The sequence below is a fragment of the Ranitomeya variabilis genome, chromosome 3 (genome assembly GCF_051348905.1).
Source record: "Ranitomeya variabilis isolate aRanVar5 chromosome 3, aRanVar5.hap1, whole genome shotgun sequence".
Taxonomy (NCBI): Eukaryota; Metazoa; Chordata; class Amphibia; order Anura; family Dendrobatidae; genus Ranitomeya; species Ranitomeya variabilis.
The window spans coordinates 774,506,692-774,522,640 of NC_135234.1; the positions used below are offsets into that span (position 1 = coordinate 774,506,692).

The 15,949-nt window shown below is 49.5% G+C and overlaps 1 protein-coding gene across 1 annotated transcript in view; it reads right to left on the reverse strand.

The window, feature by feature from the left end:
- The window catches only part of PDE2A (phosphodiesterase 2A), an 835,594-nt gene extending 823,346 nt beyond the window's left edge, over positions 1–12,248 (reverse strand). Inside the window, exon 1 of the mRNA XM_077298849.1 lies at positions 11,883–12,248. Coding sequence (XP_077154964.1) covers positions 11,883–11,950 — 68 coding nt within the window. The 5' untranslated portion in view covers positions 11,951–12,248. The remainder of the gene's footprint in view (positions 1–11,882) is intronic.
- Between the last annotated feature and the right edge of the window lie 3,701 nt (positions 12,249–15,949).

Sequence of the window (15,949 nt, forward strand, 5' to 3'; positions counted from 1 at the left end):
GAGAAATACCAGTAGGAGTCGTGCTGTGAGACCGAAGCAACATCCTACTGAGGCGCACTACCGGTGGCCGGAACGCCGAGGGAGTAGAATAACATTCAGCTTCAAGCGATACTCTAAACAGCGGCAGGACAGTCAGTCTAAGGCGGGCTGTCTAACACATATCACCTATGCAGTCTTGGGAGGCAATTGTGGGAGAGGGGCGTCTCTAGGGTCCCGGAAGAACTCCAGGCCTACCCGTCATACGGGTGCCGTCCCAACCGTAACATCAGGGAGGGACGGAGGATTAGCAGAACATCATCTAGTCGAGTTGTGAGGGAACATCAGAAACAGACACAACAGTTGTGGGGTACTTTCCGTAAGCACAGCAGGGAAGGACTACAACACATAGCGCTAGGGGGAAGGCACAGATTTCCTCCTGTGAAGAGAACTCTGGAAGTGTAATTGGACCGGCCGGACTTGCGCAGCCTGGTGAGCCGTATTCTGGATTGAGGACCCAGAGATCTCCAGTAAAGAGGTAAAGAGACTGCAACCTGGTGTCCTCGTTATTTACTGCGACCTGCACCCCACAACTGCACCGTTACAACACCACTTATTGCACCGGACGTCCCCCACTGACAGACAGGGCCACGGACCGGGTCTAGCCACCGTGACAACCCCAGAGCAGAGACTCAGAGGCCCGGCTCCGGGTACCCCTCGGCCCTGCGGCGGTGTGGGGGCGCTCCACAAGCTGTACCTGAAGCATTTCTGAATCACTCCCATGGTGCCGGAGAGGGCAAGCGCAGATAAAGGTTGACCAGGTCCAGCCATAGACATTTCAGGTTTAACCCCCACACTGCCCAACCAGCACCAAGGGCTATTTGACCAAGAAGGAGAGTGATAGGTGCTACACCAGATGACCTGGCCTCCACAGTCACCAGACCTGAACCCAACCGAGATGGTTTGGGGTGAGCTGGACCGCAGAGTGAAGGCAAAAGGGCCAACAAGTGCTAAGCATCTCTGGGAACTCCTTCATGATTGTTGGAAGACCATTCCCGGTGACTACCTCTTGGAGCTCATCAAGAGAATGCCAAGAGTGTGCAAAGCAGTCATCAAAGCAAAAGATGGCTACTTTGAAGAACCTAGAATATAAGACATAATTTCAGTTGTTTCACACTTTTTTGATAAGTATATAATTCCACATGTGATAATTCATAGTTTTGATGCCTTCAGTGTGAATGTACAATGTTCATAGTCATGAAAATACAGAAAAATCTTTAAATGAGAAGGTGTCCAAACGTTTGCTCTGCACTGTATGTGTATATACAGTATATATGTGCTATGTGTACATAAATGTGTATGCGCGCTGCAGATGTGCTGCTGGTCACATGATACTGTGTGGGGACAGCGGGATCTGGCAGTGATCGTCAGCCCGTGTACAGTCCAGTAATCCAGCGCCGAGGATCATCTGCTGTAAATGGAACCTGACTGTCTCCCTATGATGGGGCGAGATGTTCACATTTGGGGCCCCACTTGTAACATTTCTCAGGGACACATTTTGCACTAAACCGGCCCTTGAAACATTGACCTATAACATCGGCATCCATAGATCTTCACCAGATAACCTTGGTCTTATCATCAGATCCAAAAATAAACTGTAGAGAGGACAATGGAAAAACACTGCGCTGGGGGAACTCTCACATCCCCCAGACAGTGCAGTGCGGACCCCCAACGTGGATCAGAGGAATTACAAGTTATATAGAGTGACAGGTTGGGAGGAAGTTGGTTACTTCTGCCCTAAGAACAGCTCCAGGATCACATTGATTTTCTCCAGTTTAAGTAAATTTTCCCAAACAATTCTCACCAGAACCAAAAATCTAGAAAATCCGGAGAAAGTTCTGTATGGAAATGTGTGTAAAACATAATGTATGTACACAGTGACTGCACCAGCAGAATAGTGAGTGCAGCTCTGGGGTATAATACAGGAGGTAACTCAGGATCAGTAATGTAATGTATGTACATAGTGACTGCACCAGCAGAATAGTGAGTGCAGCTCTGGGGTATAATACAGGATGCAACTCAGGATCAGTAATGTATGTACACAGTGACTGCACCAGCAGAATAGTGAGTGCAGCTCTGGGGTATAATACAGGAGGTAACTCAGGATCAGTAATGTAATGTATGTACACAGTGACTGCACCAGCAGAATAGTGAGTGCAGCTCTGGGGTATAATACAGGATGCAACTCAGGATCAGTAATGTAATGTATGTACACCGTGACTACACCAGCAGAATAGTGAGTGCAGCTCTGGGGTATAATACAGGATGTAACTCAGGATCAGTAATGTAATGTATGCACACAGTGACTGCACCAGCAGAATAGTGAGTGCAGCTCTGGGGTATAATACAGGATGTAACTCAGGATCAGTAATGTAATGTATGTACACAGTGACTGCACCAGCAGAATAGTGAGTGCAGCTCTGGGGTATAATACAGGATGTAACTCAGGATCAGTAATGTAATGTATGTGCACAGTGACTGCACCAGCAGAATAGTGAGTGCAGCTCTGTGGTATAATACAGGATGTAACTCAGGATCAGTAATGTATGTACACAGTGACTGCACCAGCAGAATAGTGAGTGCAGCTCTGGGGTATAATACAGGAGGTAACTCAGGATCAGTAATGTAATGTATGTACACAGTGACTGCACCAGCAGAATAGTGAGTGCAGCTCTGGAGTATAATACAGGATGTAACTCAGGATCAGTAATGTAATGTATGTACACAGTGACTGCACCAGCAGAATAGTGAGTGCAGCTCTGGAGTATAATACAGGAGGTAACTCAGGATCAGTAATGTAATGTATGTACACAGTGACTGCACCAGCAGAATAGTGAGTGCAGCTCTGGGGTGTAATACAGGATGTAACTCAAGATCAGTAATGTAATGTATGTACACAGTGACTGCACCAGCAGAATAGTGAGTGCAGCTCTGGGGTATAATACAGGAGGTAACTCAGGATCAGTAATGTAATGTACGTACACAGTGACTGCACCAGCAGAATAGTGAGTGCAGCTCTGGGGTATAATACAGGATGTATCTCAGGATCAGTAATGTAATGTATGTACACAGTGACTGCACCAGCAGAATAGTGAGTGCAGCTCTGGGGTATAATAGAGGATGTAACTCAGGATCAGTAATGTAATGTATGTACACAGTGACTGCACCAGCAGAACAGTGAGTGCAGCTCTGGGGTATAATACAGGATGTAACTCAGGATCAGTAATGTAATGTATGTACACAGTGACTGCACCAGCAGAATAGTGAGTGCAGCTCTGGGGTATAATACAGGATGTAACTCAGGATCAGTAATGTAATGTATGTACACAGTGACTGCACCAGCAGAATAGTGAGTGCAGCTCTGGAGTATAATACAGGATGTATCTCGGGATCAGTAATGTAATGTATGTACACAGTGACTGCACCAGCAGAATAGTGAGTGCAGCTCTGGGGTATAATACAGGATGTAACTCAGGATCAGTAATGTAATATATGTACACAGTGACTGCACCAGCAGAATAGTGAGTGCAGCTCTGGGGTATAATACAGGATGTAATTCAGGATCAGTAATGTAATGTATGTACACAGTGACTGCACCAGCAGAATAGTGAGTGCAGCTCTGGGGTATAATACAGGATGTAACTCAGGATCAGTAATGTAATGTATGTACACAGTGACTGCACCAGCAGAATAGTGAGTGCAGCTCTGGGGTATAATACAGGATGTAATTCAGGATCAGTAATGTAATGTATGTACACAGTGACTGCACCAGCAGAATAGTGAGTGCAGCTCTGGGGTATAATACAGGATGTAACTCAGGATCAGTAATGTAATGTATGTATACAGTGACTGCACCAGCAGAATAGTGAGTGCAGCTCTGGGGTATAATACAGGATGTAACTCAGGATCAGTAATGTAATGTATGTACACAGTGACTGCACCAGCAGAATAGTGAGTGCAGCTCTGGAGTATAATACAGGATGCAACTCAGGATCAGTAATGTAATGTATGTACACCGTGACTACACCAGCAGAATAGTGAGTGCAGCTCTGGAGTATAATACAGGATGTAACTCAGGATCAGTAATGTAATGTATGTACACAGGGACTGCACCAGCAGAATAGTGAGTGCAGCTCTGGGGTATAATACAGGTTGTAACTCAGGATCAGTAATGTAATGTATGTACACAGTGACTGCACCAGCAGAATAGTGAGTGCAGCTCTGGAGTATAATACAGGATGTAACTCAGGATCAGTAATGTATGTACACAGTGACTGCACCAGCAGAATAGTGAGTGCAGCTCTGGAGTATAATACAGGAGGTAACTCAGGATCAGTAATGTAATGTATGTACACAGTGACTGCACCAGCAGAATAGTGAGTGCAGCTCTGGGGTATAATACAGGATGTATAAGATAAGCATTGCAGTAGTATTAGTGGTGTAATGTGTGACATTGTGAGCGGAGGAGGAATGCTCGTCCAGGGCCGTTTCTTCAACAGGGCGGGCAGGGCGGCCACACGGGGCGCCGTGGGGCCGGGGGGCGCAGGAGAGGCCTCGGGCCCCGGTGGTCCCCTGCCCGCTGCTGCTGCTGTTTAAGGGCTGTCAGGGGCGCGGATGCCGCGCTCAGTGCTGAGCGCGGGCGCGCCCTGCCCGAACTCAGCTGCAAATCTGACAGCTGAGCGGTCAGATCATCGCCTCGCGTCGCCGCGCCCCCCCCCCCGCACCGCACATAATGGTTGCGGCCACCTCGGCGCCGCCACTCACCCATACCTCCCAACCGTCCCGATTTCAGCGGGACAGTCCCGCTTTGGCACCGGGGTCCCGCTGTCCCGCTTCGGGCATTTAAAATCCCGAATTTGCGGCCGCCGGTGAAGCCCCGCCCACTTCCGGGACGTAGAGAGAGCCTGTTTTTTTTTTTTTTTATATAAAAGCTGCCTCCTGACCGCCCGCGCAACACCCCCCCCCCCTCCCGCCCCCTGTGCGGCGCTGCCACGCTGAAGGAGAGAGCCTGCAGCAATCAAGAAGAAAGGTCAGCGATTCACTACCTCTGGCTGTGTGTGCACGGAGCTCCGGCTTCTGCTCTTAGCTGCTATCCCGGCAGAGAAGGAGAGACGGGGGAGGTGCCGGGATAGTGCAGAGCTGTGAGCAGGAGACTGAAGACTTCAGCAGAGAGCTGCACATGGACATCAGCCGCCCCTGCATCACAGAGGAGATTGTGTGTGTGTGATGTGTGTGATGGCTGCGTGTGTGTGTGTGTGATGGCTGGGTGTGTGTGTGTGATGGCTGTGTGTGTGTGATGGCTGCGTGTGTGTGTGTGTGATGGCTGCGTGTGTGTGATGGCTGCGTGTGTGTGTGTGATGGCTGTGTGTGTGTGATGGCTGCGTGTGTGTGTGTGTGATGGCTGCGTGTGTGTGTGTGTGATGGCTGCGTGTGTGTGTGTGATGGCTGCGTGTGTGTGTGATGGCTGCGTGTGTGTGTGTGATGGCTGCGTGTGTGTGTGTGATGGCTGCGTGTGTGTGTGATGGCTGCATGTGTGATGGCTGCGCGTGTGTGTGTGTGTGTGATGGCTGCGTGTGTGTGTGTGATGGCTGTGTGTGTGATGGCTGCGTGTGTGTGTGATGGCTGCGTGTGTGTGTGTGATGGCTGCGTGTGTGTGATGGCTGCGTGTGTGTGATGGCTGCGTGTGTGTGATGGCTGCGTGTGTGTGATGGCTGCGTGTGTGTGTGATGGCTGTGTGTGTGTGATGGCTGCGTGTGTGTGATGGCTGTGTGTGTGTGATGGCTGTGTGTGTGTGATGGCTGTGTGTGTGTGATGGCTGTGTGTGTGTGATGGCTGTGTGTGTGATGGCTGCGTGTGTGTGATGGCTGCGTGTGTGTGTGATGGCTGCGTGTGTGTGTGTGTGTGATGGCTGCGTGTGTGATGTCTGCGTGTGTGTGTGATGGCTGCATGTGTGTGTGATGGCTGCGTGTGTGTGTGTGTGTGATGGCTGCGTGTGTGTGTGTGATGGCTGCGTGTGTGTGTGTGTGATGGCTGCGTGTGTGTGTGTGTGATGGCTGCGTGTGTGTGTGATGGCTGCGTGTGTGATGCATTTGTGTCAAAGCTGCATGTGTTTGTGAGCTGCGTGCGTGTGAGCTGCGTGCCTGTGTGTGAGCTGCGTGCCTGTATGTCATTATACAGTATGGAGCATCATGTGTGGTCATTATACAATATGGAGCATCATGTGCGGTCATTATACAGTATGGAGCATCATGTGCGGTCATTATACAGTATGGAGCATTATGTGTGGCCATTATACAGTATGGAGCATCATGTGCGGTCATTATACAGTATGGAGCATCATGTGCGGTCATTATACAATATGGAGCATCATGTGCGGTCATTGTACAGTATGGAGCATCATGTGCGGTCATTATACAGTATGGAGCATCATGTGCGGTCATTATACAGTATGGAGCATCATGTGTGGCCATTATACAGTATGGAGCATCATGTGCGGCCATTATACAGTATGGAGCATCATGTGTGGCCATTATACAGTATGGAGCATCATGTGCGGCCATTATACAGTATGGAGCATCATGTGCGGTCATTATACAGTATGGAGCATTATGTGTGGCCATTATACAGTATGGAGCATCATGTGCGGTCATTATACAGTATGGAGCATCATGTGCGGTCATTATACAATATGGAGCATCATGTGCGGTCATTGTACAGTATGGAGCATCATGTGCGGTCATTATACAGTATGGAGCATCATGTGCGGTCATTATACAGTATGGAGCATCATGTGTGGCCATTATACAGTATGGAGCATCATGTGCGGCCATTATACAGTATGGAGCATCATGTGTGGCCATTATACAGTATGGAGCATCATGTGCGGCCATTATACAGTATGGAGCATCATGTGCGGTCATTATACAGTATGGAGCATCATGTGCGGTCATTATACAGTATGGAGCATCATGTGCGGTCATTATACAGTATGGAGCATCATGTGGGGTCATTATACAGTATGGAGCATCATGTGCGGTCATTATACAGTATGGAGCATCATGTGCGGTCATACAGTATGGAGCATCATGTGTGTTCATTATACAGTATGGAGCATCATGTGTGGCCATTATACAGTATGGAGCGTCATGTGTGTTCATTATACAGTATGGAGCATCATGTGTGGCCATTATACAGTATGGGGCACTGTGTGGCCATATTTTTTTGTTTATAATTATTGTATATGAAACAGTGTGATCGGCAGTGCTAAATGGGTGTGGTTGGGATGTGGATATGGGTGTGACTAATTATGAATGGGTGTGGTCAGAGGCGTGGCCTAAAATTTGCCGCGGCGCGCAAAGCGCGCCGCAAACTTTGTCCCTCTTTCCCATCTTCAAAAGTTGGGAGGTATGACTCACCTCCGCTCCGCGCTGGATGAACAGCGAGAATGAACAGCCAGGATGAGGCAGCTCGGCCACTCCCACACTGATAGCAGGGGCGCCGCGCTCTCGGCTGAGCACGGGCGCTCCCTGAGACAGTGATCAAAGAGCTAAGCACACACACTATCACTGTCAGACTAGGCTGCCTGGCTGTTGCCAATTTCAATGCTGGACAGGACAGGCTGCAGTCTAGTCTGACAGTGGTAGCAGTATAGCAAAAATGCCCACCCCCTGCCTATGGATTAGTCCTTCCCTTCCCAGCAGCCCCATTTAGCAGTCTGAGCGCGCTCAGACTCAGAGGGCAGAGGGCACTGACACACTGAACAGGTGAGGGGGTCTGAGGGATGGGATGGGTTGGGCTAGCCTTTTTTTTTGGATGGGGACCCCCACACCTGCCCCCCCCCCAACCACCCTTGGGGCATGCTGATTTGGCATGCCCCACAGCATGAAACCCGGGAGGGGGCCCAGCTGACTTACCTCATCTTTGGCAGTCTGGTGGCATCCTCACCCAGGCGAGAAGTGTTGGAAAGAGTTATGGCAGTAACTGTATACCTGGCAACCAATAATTTAGCTTTTCGAGGATCGTCAAATACATTGTTTACACCAAATAATGGACATTTCCTTGGGCTTATAGAGCTTCTTGGAAAATTTGAACCAGTAATGAGAGATCATTTAAAACGAATTACTTCCCAGGAAATCCATACACATTACTGTGGAAATTTAATTCAAAATGAAATTATCTGCTTGATGGCCTCTCAGGTGAAGAAATGTATTCTAGAAAAAGCCAAAAGATCTAAGTATTTTTCAATAATGTTGGACTGCACACAAGATGCAGGTCACACTGAACAGTTGTCATACACCTTAAGATTTGTTGATATAGATGATGATCACGTAGCAATAAAGGAACATTTTATTGGCTATCGTCCTGCTACTGATACATCTGGGGAAAGTCTCGCCAATCTCCTTTTAGAAGAGATTAGTAAATGTGACCTGGAATTAGAAAATGAACTGGCAGAAAAGCTGAATTATTCGGAAGCTATTAATGCTTTTGCAGCGGCTAAATCTAGAAGAGTCAGTTTCTCATAAATCTGCAACCTACAATTTTTAGGATCTGTTTCCAAAATAATTAATAGATATTATTTACCTACAACTTTGTTCTCACCGTTAATAATTAGCATACTTGTCCCTTTTCCCCAAGTTCTATATAAGTTAAAGGCAAATTATAATTTATTAAAAAAAGGGAAGATACAAGCCTGCTCTCTATTTATTACTCAAGCCCACAAAAATAATGTTTATTATTTTCGGTGCCGGGGGGGGGGGGGGGGGGGGGGGAGAAATTTCCTACTCTCGCCCTGTGTCATTTTTGGGCTAGAAACTGCCCTGTGCTCGTCTCCCTCTTTCCGGCTGCTTTGTGTAATCTTTCGCCTCTGCTCGATACTTTCAGGCAGGATGAAGTGCTCTACGTTTCCCGGCTTCTCACATCTTGATGTTCTGACTATTGAGAAGCTTTTAATTATTGATAAGCTGTGACGGGTGCCGGCGGGGATGATGTGGGGGGCTGTGGATGCCCCACGTACCCCATTACGTGGGTCGGATCTCCCTTTCCCCCCAGTAGTTACAGGTGGCGCCGGGCTTCGCTGCCCCACAATTCCCATTATCGGTCCCGGTATCGTCTTTCAGAGGCTTTTTATAGCTCCTCCTGGAAGCTGAATAGACATTTTCATCTCCGCACTTGTATCTCAATCAGTCATAGTCTTAAAGGGACCTTGCGGTGACCTTGCAGTGCAAACATACAGGTCAGGAGAAAAGTTTAATAGTTATGGGTGCAAACAACAGCACAATGCTCTGCGGGGATCACCGGATGGCACAATATCTCTATGGACCTGCACGATAATGACCCGCATGGAGCTGACCTCAATGACCTCCAGCCGCAGGTTATTACAAGGCTCAGAGTCTTCAGCGCCGGTCCGAGCAGTATATGCACCATGTGTGTCACTGGGAGCAATGTCATACAAAAGGGGGAGCAATGACCTACAGGAGGGGAGTCATCCATGGTGCTCAGTGTGGCCAAACAACAGTATTCCTGAGCCCCCCGACCTCCCCTGTGGAATACTGTAAGAGAGCGTGCCCTGTCCTGGATATCAGCACAGTCCCAGCAATACAAACCCTGCAGAATACTGTACAGAATCCCTTGTGTCCCTCCTGTCCCTACTGGGACTTCTATCTCGCCTGCCACTACTATCCTTCCTGTCGCTTCTGTGACTTCTATCCCTCCTATCAATTCCATCCTGTGACGTCTATCCCTCCACTTGTCCCTCCTGTCAGTTCTGCCTCCATCACATCCATATTGAAGATGGCATTGCAGGTGGCAACACAAAAATGAAAGTCCTGTCTCTGTCAGCAGCAGTTTAGTCCCTCCTGTCACTCCTGTCCCTGTCAGCAGCAGCTCAGTCCCTCCTGTCACTCCTGTCCCTGTCAGCAGCAGCTCAGTCCCTCCTGTCACTCCTGTCCCTGTCAGCAGCAGCTCAGTTCCTCCTGTCACTCCTGTCCCTGTCAGCAGCAGCTCAGTCCCTCCTGTCACTCCTGTCCCTGTCAGCAGCAGCTCAGTTCCTCCTGTCACTCCTGTCCCTGTCAGCAGCAGCTCAGTCCCTCCTGTCACTCCTGTCCCTGTCAGCAGCAGCTCAGTCCCTCCTGTCACTCCTGTCCCTGTCAGCAGCAGCTCAGTCCCTCCTGTCACTCCTGTCCCTGTCAGCAGCAGCTCAGTCCCTCCTGTCACTCCTGTCCCTGTCAGCAGCAGCTCAGTCCCTCCTGTCACTCCTGTCCCTGTCAGCAGCAGCTCAGTCCCTCCTGTCACTCCTGTCCCTGTCAGCAGCAGCTCAGTCCCTCCTGTCACTCCTGTCCCTGTCAGCAGCAGCTCAGTCCCTCCTGTCACTCCTGTCCCTGTCAGCAGCAGCTCAGTCCCTCCTGTCAATATCAGCAGCAGCTCACTCCCTCCTGTCCCTGTCAGCAGCTTAGTCCCTCCTGTCACTTCCATCCCTGTCAGCAGCAACTCAGTCCCTCCTGTCCCTGTCAGCAGCAGTTCCGTCCCTCCTGTTATTCCTGCCCTTCTAACATAATGAAAGAGCTTTGTGCACTGGGTGTCAGCTGCAGTATATTTTAGCCCAGTTCCATCAGCCGTTCCTCCTGTCACTTCTACCCTCAGCAAAATTCAGCACAGTCCCATCAGCAGCAACATCTGTCCTGCAAGCAATACAGAACTCGTGACGGCCATACATTTCCACTGAGGGTCATACAGTCGCCCTGACGGCCATACAGACCTCCTGATGGCCATACAGACCTCCTGACGGTCATACAGTCCCCTGACGGCCATACAGTCCCCCTGCACATGTGCCACTCAGACCTCCTGATGGCCATACAGACCTCCTGATGGCCATACAGTCCCCTTGACGGCCATACAGACCTCCTGATGGCCATACAGACCTCCTGATGGCCATACAGACCTCCTGATGGCCATACAGTCCCATTGACTGCCATACAGACCTCCAGAAGGTCATACAGTCCCCTGACGGCCATACAGTCCCCCTGCACATGTGCCACTCGGACCTCCTGACGGCCATACAGTCCCCCTGACAGCCATACAGACCTCCTGACGGCCATACAGTCCCCCTGACGGGCATACAGTCCCCATGACGGCCATACAGACCTCCTGACGGCCATACAGTCCCCTGACGGCCATACAGACCTCCTGACAGCCATGCAGACCTCCATACGGTCATACAGTCCCCTGACGGCCATACAGTCCCCCTGCACATGTGCCACTCAGACCTCCTGACGGCCATACAGACCTCCTGACGGTCATACAGTCCCCTGACGGCCGTACGGACTTCCTGATAGTCATACAGTCCATTGACGGCCTTACAGACCTCCTGACGGTCACTCAGACCTCCTGACGGCCATACAGACCTCCTGACGGCCATACAGACCTCCTGACGGCCATACAGACCTCCTTACGGCCATACAGACCTCCTGACGGCTGTACGGACTTCCTGATGGCCATACAGTCCATTGATGGCCTTACAGACCTCCTGACGGCCATACAGACCTCCTGACGGTCACTCAGACCTCCTGACGGCCATACAGACCTCCTGACGGCCATACAGACCACCTGACGGCCATACAGACCTCCTGACGGCCATACAGACCTCCTGACGGCCATACAGTCCCCCTGCGTATGTGCCGTTCAGACACCCTACAAGAGCTGATCTCACCCATGTGCTCTCGGTGGTACGTGCACATTACCCACCACCAGCAGCAGCAATGATGGGGGTTGCCCGTCTCTCCGGCCGCCCTCAGATGTCCCATACAGACGACAATACAAAAAAGTTCCCCCATCCTGAGTGTGGCACTTACATATCAGATGTGGCCGGCTGGTACTGGTGACTTCTGCACAGGATGGAGTGCCCACAAGCTTGGCCCATCTCTACACATTCTCTCCCCAGGAGAGAGAGGACGGTGGGAGTCCCAGGTGGAAGGGATGACTGAGGGTTCTCCAGCCCCAGGATCCGCTCAGATGCCGGCTGCGTCCTGTGCTGATCCTAATGCAGCTTCTGCTGATGATGAGAGGAGGAGAGAGGGAAGCAGCAGCCTGTGGATGTGAGTGTGTGATGTGTCCGCCTCATCATCCAGCCTCATCATCATCATCATCATCAGGGCCCGAGAGCAGGATGCGGCTCCGCAGTGACCCCGTGCACACCTGCATCACTGACACCTGGCGCCAATAACTTCTCGCCCCTTTATTATTAATATTTACTTCCTAGTGTCAGTTTTTACCTCCTTCTTGTTGCACATTTCTTCCCGTCGCTTTCGGCCTTACTAAAATAAAAATTAACATTTAGCCCTTAGAACGTCAGAAAAACAATTTCAACTTTTTTTTTAAACGCAGCACAAAAATGGCGCCAGTCGCTGTCAGTCTTTTTCGCGGACCCATTTTCTTTAGAAGTTTGTCTGTAAGATGGACGTCATAGAACGTGCAAACCATCGGCAAATGTGAACAGCTCCATAAACTATATTGTGCCCCCTAGAAAAACTGCTAATACGACGGATGAAAAACACGGACGTGGAAATAATCCTTGGCCGTATTCAGACCAACATGTGCAAAGTCATCAAGTTATCACCAAAAAAAGAAAGAAGGATTCTTCATTCTTTATATCTGTATGGCATCTGATTCATACAACAATTAAAAAGATGTTCAAGACAAAATATCGTTCATATGTTAATAATATCCATAAAAAACAGATGTCATACAACCGAGCATAATGGGCGACGCCAACAGCCATAGTAACTCATCAATGCCCTGGACACAGCGAGAACCAGCACTAGAACACTATTGATCCCGGCGTCTCGGGAGTTAAACCGCTGGGAACCTCACAATGTAAAGCAGCCGAGATCCAGCCGCAATCTCGTAAGAACAGATAATTATAATGGGTATATCCATTACTGTCCATCAACCGGCGTCCTGCTCGGGAGCTATACAAGTGTTCAATGTAGGGGAAGAAACATCAGACACCTTATTATATTGCTTATATTATTTCTATCATCATTATTATTACTGCTACTTATCATATTCTTTTCATGTTGTATGACTATTATTGTTTGTGAAATTGATAATATTAACCTTATATTATTTATGAAACACACAAAAGCCTTATCTGTAAGGAGCGCTGAGTCTGGAAGACTCTACCTACATAGTTACAGATACTATAAAATTCTGTCTGCAGCCACCACTAGGGGGAGCTCCCTGTATACAGAGATACATGATAAGATCCTGTCTGCAGTCACCACTAGGGGGAGCTCCCTGTATACAGAGATACATGATAAGATCCTGTCTGCAGCCACCACTAGGGGGAGCTCCCTGTATACAGAGATACATGATAGGATCCTGTCTGCAGTCACCACTAGGGGGAGCTCCCTGTATACAGAGATCCATGATAAGATCCTGTCTGCAGCCACCACTAGGGGGAGCTCCCTGTATACAGAGATACATGATAAGATCCTGTCTGCAGTCACCACTAGGGGGAGCTCCCTGTATACAGAGATACATGATAAGATCCTGTCTGCAGTCACCACTAGGGGGAGCTCCCTGTATACAGAGATACATGATAAGATCCTGTCTGCAGCCACCACTAGGGGGAGCTCCCTGTATACAGAGATACATGATAAGATCCTGTCTGCAGCCACCACTAGGGGGAGCTCCCTGTATACAGAGGTACATGATAAGATCCTGTCTGCAGCCACCACTAGGGGGAGCTCCCTGTATACAGAGGTACATGATAAGATCCTGTCTGCAGCCACCATTAGGGGGAGCTCCCTGTATACAGAGATACATGATAAGATCCTGTCTGCAGTCACCACTAGGGGGAGCTCCCTGTATACAGAGATACATGATAAGATCCTGTCTGCAGCCACCACTAGGGGGAGCTCCCTGTATACAGAGATACATGATAAGATCCTGTCTGCAGCCACCACTAGGGGGAGCTCCCTGTATACAGAGATACATGATAAGATCCTGTCTGCAGTCACCACTAGGGGGAGCTCCCTGTATACAGAGATACATGATAAGATCCTGTCTGCAGTCACCACTAGGGGGAGCTCCCTGTATACAGAGATACATGATAAGATCCTGTCTGCAGCCACCACTAGGGGGAGCTCCCTGTATACAGAGGTACATGATAAGATCCTGTCTGCAGCCACCACTAGGGGGAGCTCCCTGTATACAGAGGTACATGATAAGATCCTGTCTGCAGCCACCACTAGGGGGAGCTCCCTGTATACAGAGGTACATGATAAGATCCTGTCTGCAGCCACCACTAGGGGGAGCTCCCTGTATACAGAGATACATGATAAGATCCTGTCTGCAGTCACCACTAGGGGGAGCTCCCTGTATACAGAGATACATGATAAGATCCTGTCTGCAGCCACCACTAGGGGGAGCTCCCTGTATACAGAGATACATGATAAGATCCTGTCTGCAGCCACCACTAGGGGGAGCTCCCTGTATACAGAGATACATGATAAGATCCTGTCTGCAGCCACCACTAGGGGGAGCTCCCTGTATACAGAGATACATGATAAGATCCTGTCTGCAGCCACCACTAGGGGGAGCTCCCTGTATACAGAGATACATGATAAGATTCTGTCTGCAGTCACCACTAGGGGGAGCTCCCTGTGTACAGAGATACATGATAAGATCCTGTCTACAGTCACCACTAGGGGGAGCTCCCTGTATACAGAGATACATGATAAGATCCTGTCTGCAGTCACCACTAGGGGGAGCTCCCTGTATAGAGAGATACATGATAAGATCCTGTCTGCAGCCACCACTAGGGGGAACTCCCTGTATACAGAGATACATAAGATCCTGTCTGCAGTCACCACTAGGGGGAGCTCCCTGTATACAGAGATACATGATAAGATCCTGTCTGCAGTCACCACTAGGGGGAGCTCCCTGTATAAAGACATATATGATAAGATCCTGTCTGCAGCCACCACTAGGGGGAACTCCCTGTATACAGAGATACATAAGATCCTGTCTGCAGTCACCACTAGGGGGAGCTCCCTGTATAGAGAGATATATGATAAGATCCTGTCTGCAGCCACCACTAGGGGGAGCTCCCTGTATATAGAGATACATGATAAGATCCTGTCTGCAGTCACCACTAGGGGGAGCTCCCTGTATATAGAGATACATGATAAGATCCTGTCTGCAGTCACCACTAGGGGGAGCTCCCTGTATACAGAGATACAGGATAAGATCCTGTCTGCAGCCACCACTAGGGGGAGCTCCCTGTATACAGAGATACAGGATAAGATCCTGTCTGCAGCCACCACTAGGGGGAGCTCCCTGTATACAGAGATACATGATAAGATCCTGTCTGCAGCCACCACTAGGGGGAGCTCCCTGTATACAGAGATACAGGATAAGATCCTGTCTGCAGCCACCACTAGGGGGAGCTCCCTGTATACAGAGATACATGATAAGATCCTGTCTGCAGCCACCACTAGGGGGACCTCCCTGTATACAGAGACACATGATAAGATTCTGTCTGCAGCCACCACTAGGGGGAGCTCCCTGCATACAGAGATACATGATAAGATCCTGTCTGCAGTCACCACTAGGGGGAGCTCCCGATATACAGAGATAGAGATACATGATAAGATCCTGTCTGCAGTCACCACTAGGAGGAGCTCCCTGTATGCAGAGATACATGATAAGATCCTGTCTGCAGTCACCATTAGGGGGAGCTCCCTGTATACAGAGATACATGATAAGATCCTGTCTGCAGCCACCACTAGGGGGAGCTCCCTGTATGCAGAGATACATGATAAGATCCTGTCTGCAGTCACCACTAGGGGGAGCTCCCTGTATACAATGATACATGATAAGATCCTGTCTGCAGTCACCACTAGGGGGAGCTCCC